The sequence below is a fragment of the Xenopus tropicalis genome, chromosome 5 (assembly GCF_000004195.4).
Source record: "Xenopus tropicalis strain Nigerian chromosome 5, UCB_Xtro_10.0, whole genome shotgun sequence".
Lineage (NCBI taxonomy): Eukaryota > Metazoa > Chordata > Amphibia > Anura > Pipidae > Xenopus > Xenopus tropicalis.
Window position 1 is genome coordinate 126,099,209 of NC_030681.2, and position 14,366 is coordinate 126,113,574.

Below are 14,366 nucleotides of genomic sequence, written 5' to 3' on the forward strand. Positions count from 1 at the left end.
TCTGCACAAACACATGGGGCCTTCCCATACAGGATCGACATGTTAAAACAAATTCAGCTTTACTGTAGAACTCGTAAAAGCATCTTGCCTTATGCGTTTTTAGTGCTTTCCTAAAGGCATAATAGAGTGTATGCTGAAATAAACTGTCCAGGTGTGCAAATTGTTTATATGCATGACGCCCCAAGTTTATGTTAGGCTTGCCTGTTTCACATATTTCTTACCAATTTGTAAAGCCTTTCAATAAAATCTGAAAGGCAAATTCTATGTATAAAACCTTTCATAGAGAACTGAATCCATCATTATCCAGTATTTCATTGTCTGCTGCTGCTTCATGGAAATCTATGAGGCCTAGACTGGCAATCTGAAAATCCTGTCAAATGCCAAAGGGGCTACTGTAAACTGCCAAAGAACGCACTTCATATTGGGCAATTATTGGGTGTTTTCGGCTTTTGTGCACTTCAAATGCTAGGGCCTATCATTCTGACATGGGTCCATCTTGAACACTGTCTAGATGTTACGCTATACTACATACCTTCCAACATTTAAGATTAAAAAAACATTTCAGGCCATGCCAAGACACAACCCAGACCTGCTCAAAATACCATCCAGTCCCTCCAATAAGTATAAGAATATGTAGCTTCAGGTTAAAGCAGAAATCCAGTTCTTTACTTTAGATTTAGAATTAACAGGAATAGCCACCGGTACACATTCTTAAATAATGAACGTAAATTTAATTCTTAGCAACTTCCCAGTATACATTAATTTAACCAGTTTAATAGTTTCAAAGTTATTCGTAAATTTAATTGCTATTCAAAGCAGTTGTATTGAGAACAATAATAGAAGCCAAAGGAACTGGAGAAGAACTGACTCCCTGCACATTGTTTCAAGAGTCAGAACCAGAAGACAGAAAGGAATAAACAAACACTGCTTTCCATAACTATTATATTTATAAATAACTTTCAAACCACCAATATTTATATTTTGGCACAAAGAGACCGACAGCCGCCATGGTGAATACAACACTGTATTCATTAGGGGTGGAGGGACACCTAGGTGCCTCTCTCCGCCCCTCATTAATACAGTGCTGCAGTGGTAACTTAACTTGCACATCATTCAAACAAGCAAGTTAGAAAGGGGTGATGGATGCAGGCTGCATCTGGGCCCTGTAATTAACACCTGCCCTATGGTAGGTGGTAACAACAGCGCTAGTCTGTGTCTACCAATGCTGCAATCTTCACTAATAAGATTACACAACTGATCAAAACTTAAGCAGTTATGAGTAACTTTGGCACCCATTATGCAATGCCTGGGTGCCTTTGGTTCAATGGCAAACTATAGTAACAATTTAGTGACTGATCAGTCCTTCAAATCTATATCAAGGGACTGTGAGTATTATATCTTGGATACTTTATAGAACAGAATACCAAAGATTTGTAACTTTTGGCTCTGTAGTCAAGGCAGAAATATCAGAGGAATGTTTAGGCACATATTTAACACCTGCTAAAACACACCTAAGGTAGTGTTAGCCTTCTGTGAGTGAGCAGCCAGGGTCACTTGCAAAATAAACATGTCTGACGTGCAAGCTTAGGGTCTCAGTAATGAATCAAACTATATACGCAATTCGTATTGTCTTCTACATTCCAAGAGTTGCTGGAGATTCTGAGACAGACAAAGCAATTTGTTGATTCTGCTTCTGAAAAATGTGTTAAGCTTTCCTTATGCTTCCAGCTTACGTGGCAGTTGTTGCCAAGCTAATTTAAAAGATTTAGCCTGAAACTTGTTTCAGACTTCAATAATAATAAGCTAATTCTTAAAGGGCAACTGTCATACATGTAAAGAAAATCAAGCCATACCCCATAACCTCCTATCCTGAGCTCAGCTTAACCATTCAAGCAGGACTTTTTATCAAAGTAAGTTCTGCCTGTGTAAGCATGCATTCTTCATTGCATGAACTTTACAGCGCACATGTGCTGTTTGCTGATGGTAATGTAACAGAAGATGTGTGAGAGGGTGAAAACTGCTATTGATTTTAAGAAAGTGTGATGGTACTGGCAAAAAAAAGGGATATATGCAATACATATGGTGTGGTTTTGTTGGGGATAGATGTGCCCAACTTATATACATGGTAGGAAAATGTAGGGTTTACATGTGCTTTAAAGCTTGTTTATAACACAAAAACAAGATGCAAGTACAATATATTCAATTTTATGATTTGTAAAGCTAATACAATTTCCTTTATTTGTGTTTGTTTTATAGCTGGCCCATGTTTTCATGAGCCTGCAGTTCTGATTGGTTAATGCTGCTCAGTCTTCCATGGACGTTTTACATAAATAAATTAATGTTACATGCAATATTCTACATATTAAAGCGACAGAATTAAAGAATGCATGCCAATATAATTTGGTTCAGAAGAAATATTTCAGATGGCATTATGATGATGCTGCTGTTAAAAGCTTTACTTCTGTCTGTAGCCACAGCAGCCAGCAGCTTCTGTGTTGCAAATTACACTAGTGTATTCTGTTTTTTGTGGTAGCTAGACTTAAATCCTCCAATAGGAGAAGCTCAACAATGTTTCTTAGGTTTGTATTTTATTAATGTATTCTACTGTACAGCGCTGCATACATAAGTAGCGCTTTATAAATAAAGATATACATACATATACATACAGGGTCGGACTGGGGGGTGCAGGGCCCACAGGGGCTCTCGCCCCAGGGGCCCTGCAGGTGCCCCAGCCAGCCGTGTCCCCTACCCCCCCCAGGGGCCCCCCTAACCCCCACCCGACGTCCTCCCCGAGCGCCTATAAATTGAACGCGTCAGGGGAGGAACAGTCAGTAGGGGGAACACCGGCAAAGGTTGGACTGGGCCGCCGGGGCCCACCGGGATTTTTCCCGGTGTCCCGGCGACCCAGTCCGACCCTGTATACATACATACATATCGGCATGCATGGATTCGGCTGAATTTGAGTCCTGCTAAAAAAGGCCGAATCCCAAACTGAATCCTGAATTCAGTGCATCCCTAGTTCCTTATATGTAAGAAACATTGTTATATTAATGAATTCATTGATCATGTGGTGTTTGTGTGTATGAGTTCTAATTAAGAGCCCAATACTCAAACTGATCCAGTATTGGATACATGTTTAGTTTTATCTGTGTCACTGTTTACATTTACTTTCAAGGGTACAATCCCATAAAGGAGGCTCCATGCATACGTTCCATCATGGCGTGTAAGAGCCATAGACTTCAATAGAGTTTCCATAGGGAAAATAATATACAATAAATGTTTTTCTTGTGTAATTGAGAATATTCTCTCTTTGTGAATTTTTGGGATTAAAAAAAATATTCTTGAGGAATGCAAAATTCAAATATTTTTATTACAGTTATGTCATGCAGGAACAGCTAGTTACTGTCAGTAAAATATACTGTATCTTGAAAATAAGAAAAAACATCCACTAGTACCGTACTCCGGTAGTGTTTTCATTGGAACCCTATCTCTTAGGGATTCCGGATCAGTAAATATTTTAAAATGCATAAGACCAGAAAACTACAGTGCTGAATACAGTATATAAACAGGTCCACAGCAGAAACTAAATTCCCAGCATGTTTTAGTAAGATCTTGTATACAACCTGGCCCAAGGTTAGAAGGTGAAAAGATTATAAGAACCAGTTTAAGTTTCACCAACTACAGCAATGATAATGGTATACCTGGCCACCAGGAATTGTCTCATATTCCTTCCTATTAATTGATTAGTGCGATCGTGGTTCTTATAGCACACAATTGATTTTTGCCTGGAAATGTAAATCTCTATATATGTGCTGATAGTTGTTCAGAGGCGGAAAGTCCAAAGACCCCTGTTTACTACTGTATATAGTGATTTTACTACATTGTGGCATTTTGAAATGATCACAGAAACCCCACTGCTTTAATATTCCATTACAGTGTGCCACTGTACTAGGATCCTAATGTTCTGTTTGAATGAATAAGCAATTACATCAGCTGGGAAAAAAGTAATGTGCAATTGGATCATCACTGAGCTCAAGTACCTGGAGTTCAGCTCTACTTTTTCTGCATCCCACTGACTCTGCAGCTGCATCATTTGCCGCACTTTATCCCGGAGCTGCTGCTCAAGGCGAGCAGTGTGCAGAGATGCCCCTGCAGCACTCTGGGACAAGCGCAAATTGGAGTCAAGGTTGAGACAGGCTGTGTGCATTCGCCGGGAGCTGCGGGAAATATCTGTCTTAATTTCAGCAAGACCCCTACACAGAAAAGTTATAAAAAAAAAAGAATATATGACTCAGAATGTACCGGAATCCGTCTCTCTGAAATTTTCTGTCTCCCAGTCATCCCCATCGAGCTATGCTGTCACAGTGTATTTGCTCTAGCTGTTCCCTTATGTTCTGACTACCACATCTGTATGACTGCCCACTGCAATCACCTATAAAAAATTATCCTGTCATAGTGTGGTTTCTCACAGCATGATTACCATTATCAGCCATGTTCTCACATTATAATTTTCCCCTAAGCTCGTATCACAGTTACAGGAAAGGCAGAGCGTCTAACCAGGACCAATTGAAATGAACTTCTGGGGACTTTGCCAGTGATTTCCAGTGGAATGGAAGTTTGTATACAGCCTAAAAACCTAGGTACAGATTTTCCATTACCAGCACTAACAGTTAGCTAGTATAGGGGATGCCAAAAGGGAATATGTACTTGGGCTCATATACCAACACTGGGCAGATCTGCACCTGGGGGTGATCTATGACAACAAAATATTTGCAATCATTGTTCTGCCTGCAGTTGGCTGAACAAGGCTTATCACTAACTTGTGCCCAGAGGCAAATTTAAACCCCTGTTATACTGTATGCCCAGACAGGCCATTGGTTACAATGTAAATTAAGACTGCTCCTTTTTTGCCCAGCTAAGCATATCCTTACCTCTCAGTAATTCCACGCATATCAAGGAACTGACTGCGGAGAGCCGCTGCCTTGCGCCACAGTGTCAGGATACCACTGTGCTCATTGCTCAAGTAGAATGTATAATTCTGAAACAGCCAAATAATATGATATAAGACATACAGATTCTGAAACTGTTATTATGTCTGTTATTTGTATAGTTTATAATTTCACATTCACAAAATCTATTTTTATCAAGACAATTTTTATCAAGAGCCAAATTACTTGCCTGCATGTTTTGGGGTATGGAACAAACCCAACAGACACAGGTAGAACATACAAACATCTTGCAGACAGCGCCCAAGCTGGAAATGAACTCAGACCCTCAGTGTCACAAGGCAGCAGTGCTTCCCTGATACCCATTATATACGCATTTTTTAAAAAAAATGTTAGCATAATTTTCATAAAGCAGAATTTCCAGATTGTTTAATCTATGTTAATTGCTTTAAGGGATTGTAATTAATTTTAGAATTTGGATAAAATAACCTAAAACACTGAATATACCCTGTCTGTTGTGATGGCAGATACTATTAATGCCTTTAAGCGGCTTGGATGACAAGCATAATATCTAAAGGTCCCCATACACGGGCCGATTCTAGGGATTGTAATTAATTTTAGTATTTGGATAAAATAACCTAAAACACTGAATATACCCTGTCTGTTGTGATGGCAGATACTATTAATGCCTTTAAGCGGCTTATGATATCAATCAGGCAGGTTAAAAAATCTAGTCGGATCGGGGACCGCATCGGCTCGTTGAAGCGGTCCCCGGACCGACTTTGCCTATACCCGTCGTTATAATTCGATCGTTTGGCCCCAGGGGCTGGATTCTCCCAATATCGCCCACCCGTAGGTGGGGGATATCGGGAGAAGATCCGCTCGCTTGGCGATCTGAAGGTATATGGGCACCTTAATGCGAATATAAGATCTACAGTTAGTTTAGTATAGGTATGTGTATATATAGTTTTATATAAGTGAGTGTATGTCTGTATAGGTATGTGTACATATATATGCACAGAGGGTCATTTGGAGGAGTTGAACTTGATGGACTTTTAATTTTTTCAACTCAAATTAACTATATATGTATATTTGTAACTATATAACCTGTCGCTCCTTCCGCCACTCCGCTTCCCGCTGATCTAGGTCCTCATGTGATTTGTGCAGATCAGAGGTCAGGCGCTTTATCTCCTCAGTTAGTTTCTCATTGGTTGTCTTCAGCTGCTCCATCTGCTCCCTCAAGGTATTATTCACCTGGGCTAGGCTGCTGCTTCTGTAGAGTAAAAAAGGTATAGGGTTCCTTCTCTTGAGTACAGATGCAGACTTTATCAAGAAACATTTCTGTAATATATCTGCAGCTAGTTTCAGTAGATCCCACTAAAACATCTAGAATAAACAAAGGCAGGCAATCTGACCTTTCAGCTTCTCTCTGTCTCCAGGGTTCTGATCCAAAGTTTAACAATCCATGAGAAATGTTTCACTTAACGTGAGCATCCATGTGGAGGCATATAGAGTAGTCTAACACTGGAACACAACCCCTAAACATTTAACCCATGAACTTCCACTGTTTTGTGGGTGTAAAATATAGTTATGGCATCTTGACATAAATTGGATCACCACAAGGTAAGTCACTAAAAACCATTTAAACATTAAAGGGGTGATTTATCAATGTTTGATTTTTTTCACAATTCAAGCTTTTTAGGACTAAAAACTCAAACTATTAGAGTTATGGTTCAAAAATTCAACCCTCTAGTATTTATTAAGTGCAAAAAACCCAAAATTTAAATGTAAAACTTTGCCATCTAAAAGCTTGTGAGTTTATATAAAAGTCAATGGGAGTTGTCCTAGGCAAAGTTTTCCTTATTAATAAATAAGCGTGCATTTGATATGCAAGTTTATTCGATTTAGAAAACCAAACTTCAATTCACAAACTCGAAAACCAATAAATAAGCCAATAGAATTATTTTGTCACCAGTTATAATTATGAAGAAAATAAATTCAGAATATTTTGCTTAGAAACAGGTGTTAAATATTGCATCTATTATTTTAGACCTGAATATATAATCCAACTGATGAATTTAATTTAAATGCAATTTACTTAAATGCAATTTACTTAATTTAATTAAAAGATCTCTGTTGTGCCAGATTCTGGCAGCTGCAAGTTGGGAAATTCCCTTCATCTGAATACATCCACTTAATCAACAAACATATAATACTTGAAATAAAAATTAAATCTGTTATAAGAGATTTAAACCTTGAAAACTAGAACCTTACTTGGAAACTCTGGGGCAAAACTTAAGCCAGCTCCAAATCAACCCAACCATAAGCAATGACAATGACAGCCTTTCTCTTCTAATGTACAATGGTATATAATATTGTTAACCCCTTTAAAATTAATATTTCTGCTTAAATGTAACCAGAAACTATATCTGTTTTTCATGTCTACATCTGTTTTTGTCCTAAAACCAGCTAATAAGAACTCAAAGACATAGTATTTGGCAATTTATTTATTGTGGAAAATGATGCAGGGTTACATAATTGACTGTTGATCAGACCTACATAGGCTTGGAGGAATTGCAGCCCATTCCACTTATAGAACAGATTCTACTCTGTGGGTTTCCTTGCATAAGCTACCTGCTTCAGGTCCTTCCACAACATTTCTATAGGATTAAGGTCAGGGCTTTGTCATTCCAAAACATGCATTATACTATATATATATATATATTGTGTTTTGGGCTGATGTTTAAAAAATGTCTCCATCTGTTCCATTTCCTACTGCCTCCTATCCCAGGCTGTGCAGGGGTGCAGGGGCACTCAACACACTACACTGTAGTGTGTAATAGTAATCAATCAGCAGCTAGGCTGACCTGATAGAGAAATGAAGCCTGTCTTCTGCAGGGCTGTGATTGTCTACCCCCTTCCTATTGTGCTTTCAGGGACTGTTAGGACACACCCATCCCTCATTTAAAATTAAGACAGGGATCGGGGGGATCTATAGGGAGCTCCAATAAAGGGGCCATTATTAAAGTTAATGATCATTTTTAGCACAAAGTGAAACCAGAACAATATATTATTCATTATTGCCTACAAGATTAGGGGAATTTTCAGTTAACCAACCAACCAGTAGTTTAGGGGTGTTGTCTTGCTGCATGACCCACATTTTTCTTGAGCTTCGGTTCACAGATGAATACCCTGACATTTTGCTGCCAAATTTGCTTGTGCAATTCAGAATTCATAGTTCCAACAATGATGACAAGCCATCGTAACATCTTTGTGACTAATCCATGTGGTATTCAGCAAACTGTAGATGGGCAGCAATGTTCTTTGTGGATAGTAGTGCCTTTCTCCTTGCAACCCTGCCATGCACACCAGTGTTGTCCAGTTTACTCCTTTTTTCTCAAGAGAGAACTTCAAGAGAGGGCTTAAGTTCCTTAGATGTTATCCTGGGGTTCTCTGAGACCTCCCAGACAGTACTGAACACCCCTATTGCCTTATGTTATATTTATTGGTTGAACAGTCCCTGGGTGGGTAACAATGGTGTTGAATTACCTCTATTTGTACACAATCTGCCTGACAGTAAACTGGGGGAGTCTAAACCCTTAAAAACAGTCACGTAAACTTTTCCAGCCTGGTCAGCACCAATTACTGTTTTTTGGAGGTACTTAGAAATCCCCTTTGATTGAACCATGACACACTTGAGGGATCATATATATATACATCACACCCAAATATGTAACGTTGGATCACTTCCAAAAACAGATCACATTTTAGATCATATTTATCCCATATAGGATCACAAAATTTCAAGCACCACTGTAAGGGCCGTGGCAGACGGGGAGATTAGTTGCCCGCGATAAATCTCCCTTGTCTCCCCTAAAGGGCAGATTTATCAAAATGTGAGATTAGAGTTTACCACAGAAAAACTGACCCACTCTCTATTTATTCCTATAGGATTTTTAGAAGCGTATTTTTCAAATGGTGAACTCTAACTTTCAACCATTGATAAATACACTTCTAAAAATAGGAATGGGATTTCCTACAGCATTATTAACACATGTTCTAAATCACACCAGTGGAGTTGCTAGTAGCAACCAATAAACCATATAGTTTTGATTTGACTACATAAAGTTAGAACATGAAAGCAATATCAGGTAAGAAAAGCTGGACTGGCGCAAATATGTTTTAGTCACCTACTAATACTGTTGCTTGGATGGATTTACCTTTGTTGTTCCTCATCAAGTCTAGTAAGAGCATTGTTTAGTTCTAAGCTGTGATTCTGATCCATCCTGTTCAGTTTTGTTTCTGCAGAGTCCAACCGTGCTTGGAGCTTTGTAAAAAAGACATTAAGAGAGATGTTATATTTTCTGCTAAGAGGGATAGATATATAGACTGACAAACAGATGTAGAAATTTCACCAAAACTAGTCCATTAAACAGTAGTGTGAAAAGAAAACTCACCACAATTTACCACTGGAAGATTTCACCTTCCTATTCACTTGAATAGGATTTTAGAGGCACGTTTATGAAAAGTTGAAAATAGAGCAAGCCCTGTTATTGCCCTTTCAGATTAAAACAAAGGCAGAAGATGCAAGTCAGCTCTTAAACTCACTAGCCCTTTCTGCAATTGATTACATTTATTTTTCACAATCCTGTTTTCAAAAAAATCAATATTCCCCCCCCACACACACTATAATTGTTTTTTTTTTTTACAAAACACAAAAATCTTGCCACCTAAAACCTGACAACCTTTCTATTTTTTTTTTTAAATATACCCTATTTCATAAAAACAGGATCAGGAAAGAAACAAGAATCATATAAGGATCATAAGTATTCCCCATCCCTCATTTGTAATAAAATGCACTAAGTTTGCCCAGCACCAGAAACCCATAGCAACCAATAGAATGTTTGCTTTTAGACCAGTAAATTCTACCTGCTGACTAGTTGCTATGGGTTACTGCTCCTGGGCAAACTTAGTGCCTTTTATTACATAACCCCATATATGTCAGAAATCCACATGAGAACTGAAAAGTCCAAGAAAAATCAACAAATATAGGGAATAAAGTTCCCCCTTTTGTAAAATATAAGGATAATATAAGTTCCAAGGAATTCAATGACCATACAAAAGCATGAGGCCGAACAGAAGTCCGAGCTGACTTCTAATATTCTTATATTTTTCGACAGGGGGTTCTTTATTTATTTTAATAAACGAGTTTTGTGTGACAAAAATTACATCACTAAGCACCGATTATAACTGATGACATCACTAAGCACCATTTATAAGGATATAATACAGGATATTTATGGCTCTTGTGTATTCTATATCTATATTACGATACATATATATGTATTACAAAAATCTGTAGAGCAGTCTGTAAAGCAGCTGCTGAATATTCTTAGTAAAGAAACAGTAATAGTTGTTTTGAAGAAAAAGCAGCAAAGAAGCATTTGAATGCTCAGCTTCAGCCCTGCAGTGTGTGTCTGGCATTCAGGCTGAGTGCTGTGTGATTGATTTAAAGACACCTATTTGTAAGGCAGGTAGCATGTCTGCCTTAATCCATTCTTCTGTCTGTGCCCCATCACAGGTGCTTAAGGGGACGGCTTTGTTAGCATATCTGCAAGACACTGATGTTTCTGCAGCTGGCTAAGCACAATTTCAATGCCAAAGTTTGTAGAAGTTTAAATCTAATAGTAAACACAGTATTTTAACCTTGCAATTTAAAGACAGAAAGACCTATTCAGACTTGTTAGGTACAATATTCAGAATATTTTGGTCCACATTCCTAACATTTTGAACATGTTCTGCATAACTGTAAATAATACACTATTTCTGTTATCACAGGCCTTTAACAGACTTACTGGAACTTGTTAAGCATAAAGAGAAAGTCCATATTCAGGTGCAGGCACTGTAATGTTACAAGCACTAATAAGTACTAATGTAGAATCTTTCCTGTAAGAAGACACACACTGCCAGCTGCAGGATAAGCCTAGCTGCTACTTTCTTTTAAACCCTTTGGCCTCGGGCACACTGTATCCCATGCCATTCTCATGTGTCTTAGTTCAGCCTGAACAGTTTTTGGGGTTACATTTCCTCTCCAGGGGGTATAACATTGGATCACTAGTGCCAGCAAACCTTTGTGATTAAAAAGAACTATCCTGCCACCACTGTAGGATCTACATGTCTGGGTTCCCAATTGATCTATGCCATGCTACGTGCTTACTGGTAACCTGTGGCGAGGCAAGATCAGAGGACCCTTGTACTGAAAGGGTTAAGGCATGTAAATGTAGGAAAGAATAGCTTTCTGTGTGCCCGGAACATGCTTTCTCTGCATTATTCTTTATGTATATTTTTTAAACCTGGTATCATATTCATATGGACAGAAATAAATGCTTGTTTTTTTTTAGAGTCAATAACAACCTAATTTACTGCAGCCAAGATACATGGCCACCTTAATGGTCTGCTGGGCAATCACTAGCCTAGCATTCACTCCATGTATTCAACATTCCCTCTAATTACTTTTCAGCAGTTTATACAAAAAAAATGTTCCAAGTTTGTTCCAATTTGGGTGAGTCTGTATATGTACAAAATTATAAGAGTTATATGACACAGTTTGCAAAATGCATTTTGGGTGCAAGCCAGATTTATTACCCACAATGCAGCATTTCCCCTATAAATCTAGAGGTATTGGCACAATTAGGAATAGTTGTGCTGATAATCTTCAGTGTCGGATGTCTTTATATTTGATTTTTGGCATCAAAATGACTGCACCTAATTCTGTAGGAGCAAGTACAGGTATGGGATCCGTTATCCGGAAACCCGTTATCCAGAAAGTTCCTTATTACTGAAATGCCATCTCCCATAGACTCCATTATAAGCAAATAATTCTAATTTTTAAAAATGATTTCCTTTTTCTCTGTAATAATAAAACAGTGCCTTGTACTTGATCCCAATTAATATATAATTAATCCTTATTTGAGGCAAAACCTATTGGGTTTATTCAATATTTAAATGATTTTTAGCAGACAAGTTATGGAGATCCAAATTACGGAAAGATCCCTTATCCGGAAAACCCAGGTCCCGAGCATTCTGGATAACAGGTCCCATACCTGTACTGCCACCTTATGGGGTTCACCTGCATCATCACATTTGTTTTGTCCACTGGCCTCAAAATGCATGTATGTCTGGGTGCCTAAGAGCAGAGTTTCATCCTTTGTTTCCTCTTTTCTCTTGTTTCCCTCTTTTCATGTTTTTTTGTTTCTGCAAGGTATTTTTTAATGTTTTTCCTTAATTTGCATTCTCTTTGATTATGTGGACATAAAATTTTATTTTAACAGAAGTGTGACATATTCATCAAAGTAGGAGTATGAATCCCGAAATGGGTAAAATTCGGATTAGATAATCTCTGCAAATATCACGAAAATGCTTATGAAAAAATTGTATTAGTCATGATCGTATTGGCGATCCGAAAGTCACAACATTTTTATATCTGAATGATCGTAAACGGTGGGAAAACCTTTCTGACTTTGATCCTTCTGTGCATGTTTTTGGAAGTCTCCCATGGGACTCAATGGTACTCTGCAGCTCCAACCTGGCCCAAGGAAAGTCTCCCATAGGGCTCAATGGCACTCTGCAGCTCCAACCCGGCCCAAGGAAAGTCTCCCATAGGGCTCAATGGCACTCTGCAGCTCCAACCCGGCCCAAGGAAAGTCTCCCATAGGGCTCAATGGCACTCTGCAGCTCCAACCCGGCCCAAGGAAAGTCTCCCATAGGGCTCAATGGCACTCTGCAGCTCCAACCCGGCCCAAGGAAAGTCTCCCATAGGGCTCAATGGCACTCTGCAGCTCCAACCCGGCCCAAGGAAAGTCTCCCATAGGGCTCAATGGCACTCTGCAGCTCCAACCCGGCCCAAGGAAAGCCTCCCATAGGGCTCAATGGCACTCTGCAGCTCCAACCCGGCCCAAGGAAAGCCTCCCATAGGGCTCAATGGCACTCTGCAGCTCCAACCCGGCCCAAGGAAAGTCTCCCATAGGGCTCAATGGCACTCTGCAGCTCCAACCCGGCCCAAGGAAAGTCTCCCTTAGGGCTCAATGGCACTCTATAGCTCCAACCTGGCCCAAGGAAAGTCTCCCATAGGGCTCAATGGCACTCTGCAGCTCCAACCTGGCCCAAGGAAAGTCTCCCGTAAGGCTCAATGGCACTCTGCAGCTCCAACCCGGCCCAAGGAAAGTCTCCCATAGGGCTCAATGGCACTCTGCAGCTCCAACCTGGCCCAAGGAAAGTCTCCCATAGGGCTCAATGGCACTCTGCAGCTCCAACCCGGCCCAAGGAAAGTCTCCCATAGGGCTCAATGGCACTCTGCAGCTCCAACCTGGCCCAAGGAAAGTCTCCCATAGGGCTCAATGGCACTCTGCAGCTCCAACCTGGCCCAAGGAAAGTCTCCCATAGGGCTCAATGGCACTCTGCAGCTCCAACCTGGCCCAAGGAAAGTCTCCCATAGGGCTCAATGGCACTCTGCAGCTCCAACCTGGCCCAAGGAAAGTCTCCCATAGGGCTCAATGGCACTCTGCAGCTCCAACCCGGCCCAAGGAAAGTCTCCCATAGGGCTCAATGGCACTCTGCAGCTCCAACCTGGCCCAAGGAAAGTCACGATAACGAAGCTTGAATGAATCCAAAACTTTCGTACTCGGCGTGACAAATATGATTTTGTCTCACTTTTTGTTGCAAAGTACGAAAAAGTAATGCAAATTAAAGAAAAAGTTGCAAAAAATACGCACAGTATGAAAACTTAAAAAAAATATGATTTTTTGTATTTGGAAGCTTCATACTTTGATAAATGAGCCCCATAAAGTGTGAATTAATGTAGAGCAGTACAAGTCACGTGCTGTATCTGTACATGGTACAACAGAACGCTCAGGCACCGAATATGAGCAAAGACCTCATTTACAAGTGTGTGCAAGATTGTCGCTGGATGCAATACAAACATTATTAGATGTATGTTACACAGGAAGAGAACTAAAGTCATGATTGCCAAAGAAGACTTAGCATGTTGAACTGTAGAGTTCATAATCCCTAACTTTTATTAAGTGAAGAGTTATCATGTTGAACTGTAGTGTTCATAATCCCTAACTTTTATTAAGGGAAGAGTTAGCATGTTGAACTGTGGAGTTCATAATCCCTATGTTTTATTAAGGGAAGAGTTAGCATGTTGAACTGTAGAGTTCATAATCCCTAAATTTTATTAAGGGAAGAGTTAGCATGTGGAACTGTAGAGTTCATAATCCCTAACTTTTATTAAGGGAAGAGTTAGCATGTGGAACTGTAGAGTTCATAATCCCTAACTTTTATTAAGGGAAGAGTTAGCATGTTGAACTGTGGAGTTCATAATCCATACATGTTATTAAGGGAAGAGTTAGCATGTTGAAT

General features: G+C 39.5%; 1 protein-coding gene across 1 annotated transcript in view; it reads right to left on the bottom strand.

The window, feature by feature from the left end:
• crocc2 (ciliary rootlet coiled-coil, rootletin family member 2) overlaps nt 1-14,366 on the bottom strand; it is an 85,169-nt gene that overhangs the window by 43,571 nt on the left and 27,232 nt on the right. The window contains exons 6-9 of the mRNA XM_012970838.3: nt 9,167-9,273; nt 6,054-6,219; nt 4,932-5,038; nt 4,041-4,253 (exon numbers count right to left, since the gene is read on the bottom strand). Coding sequence (XP_012826292.1) covers nt 4,041-4,253; nt 4,932-5,038; nt 6,054-6,219; nt 9,167-9,273 — 593 coding nt within the window. The remainder of the gene's footprint in view (nt 1-4,040; nt 4,254-4,931; nt 5,039-6,053; nt 6,220-9,166; nt 9,274-14,366) is intronic.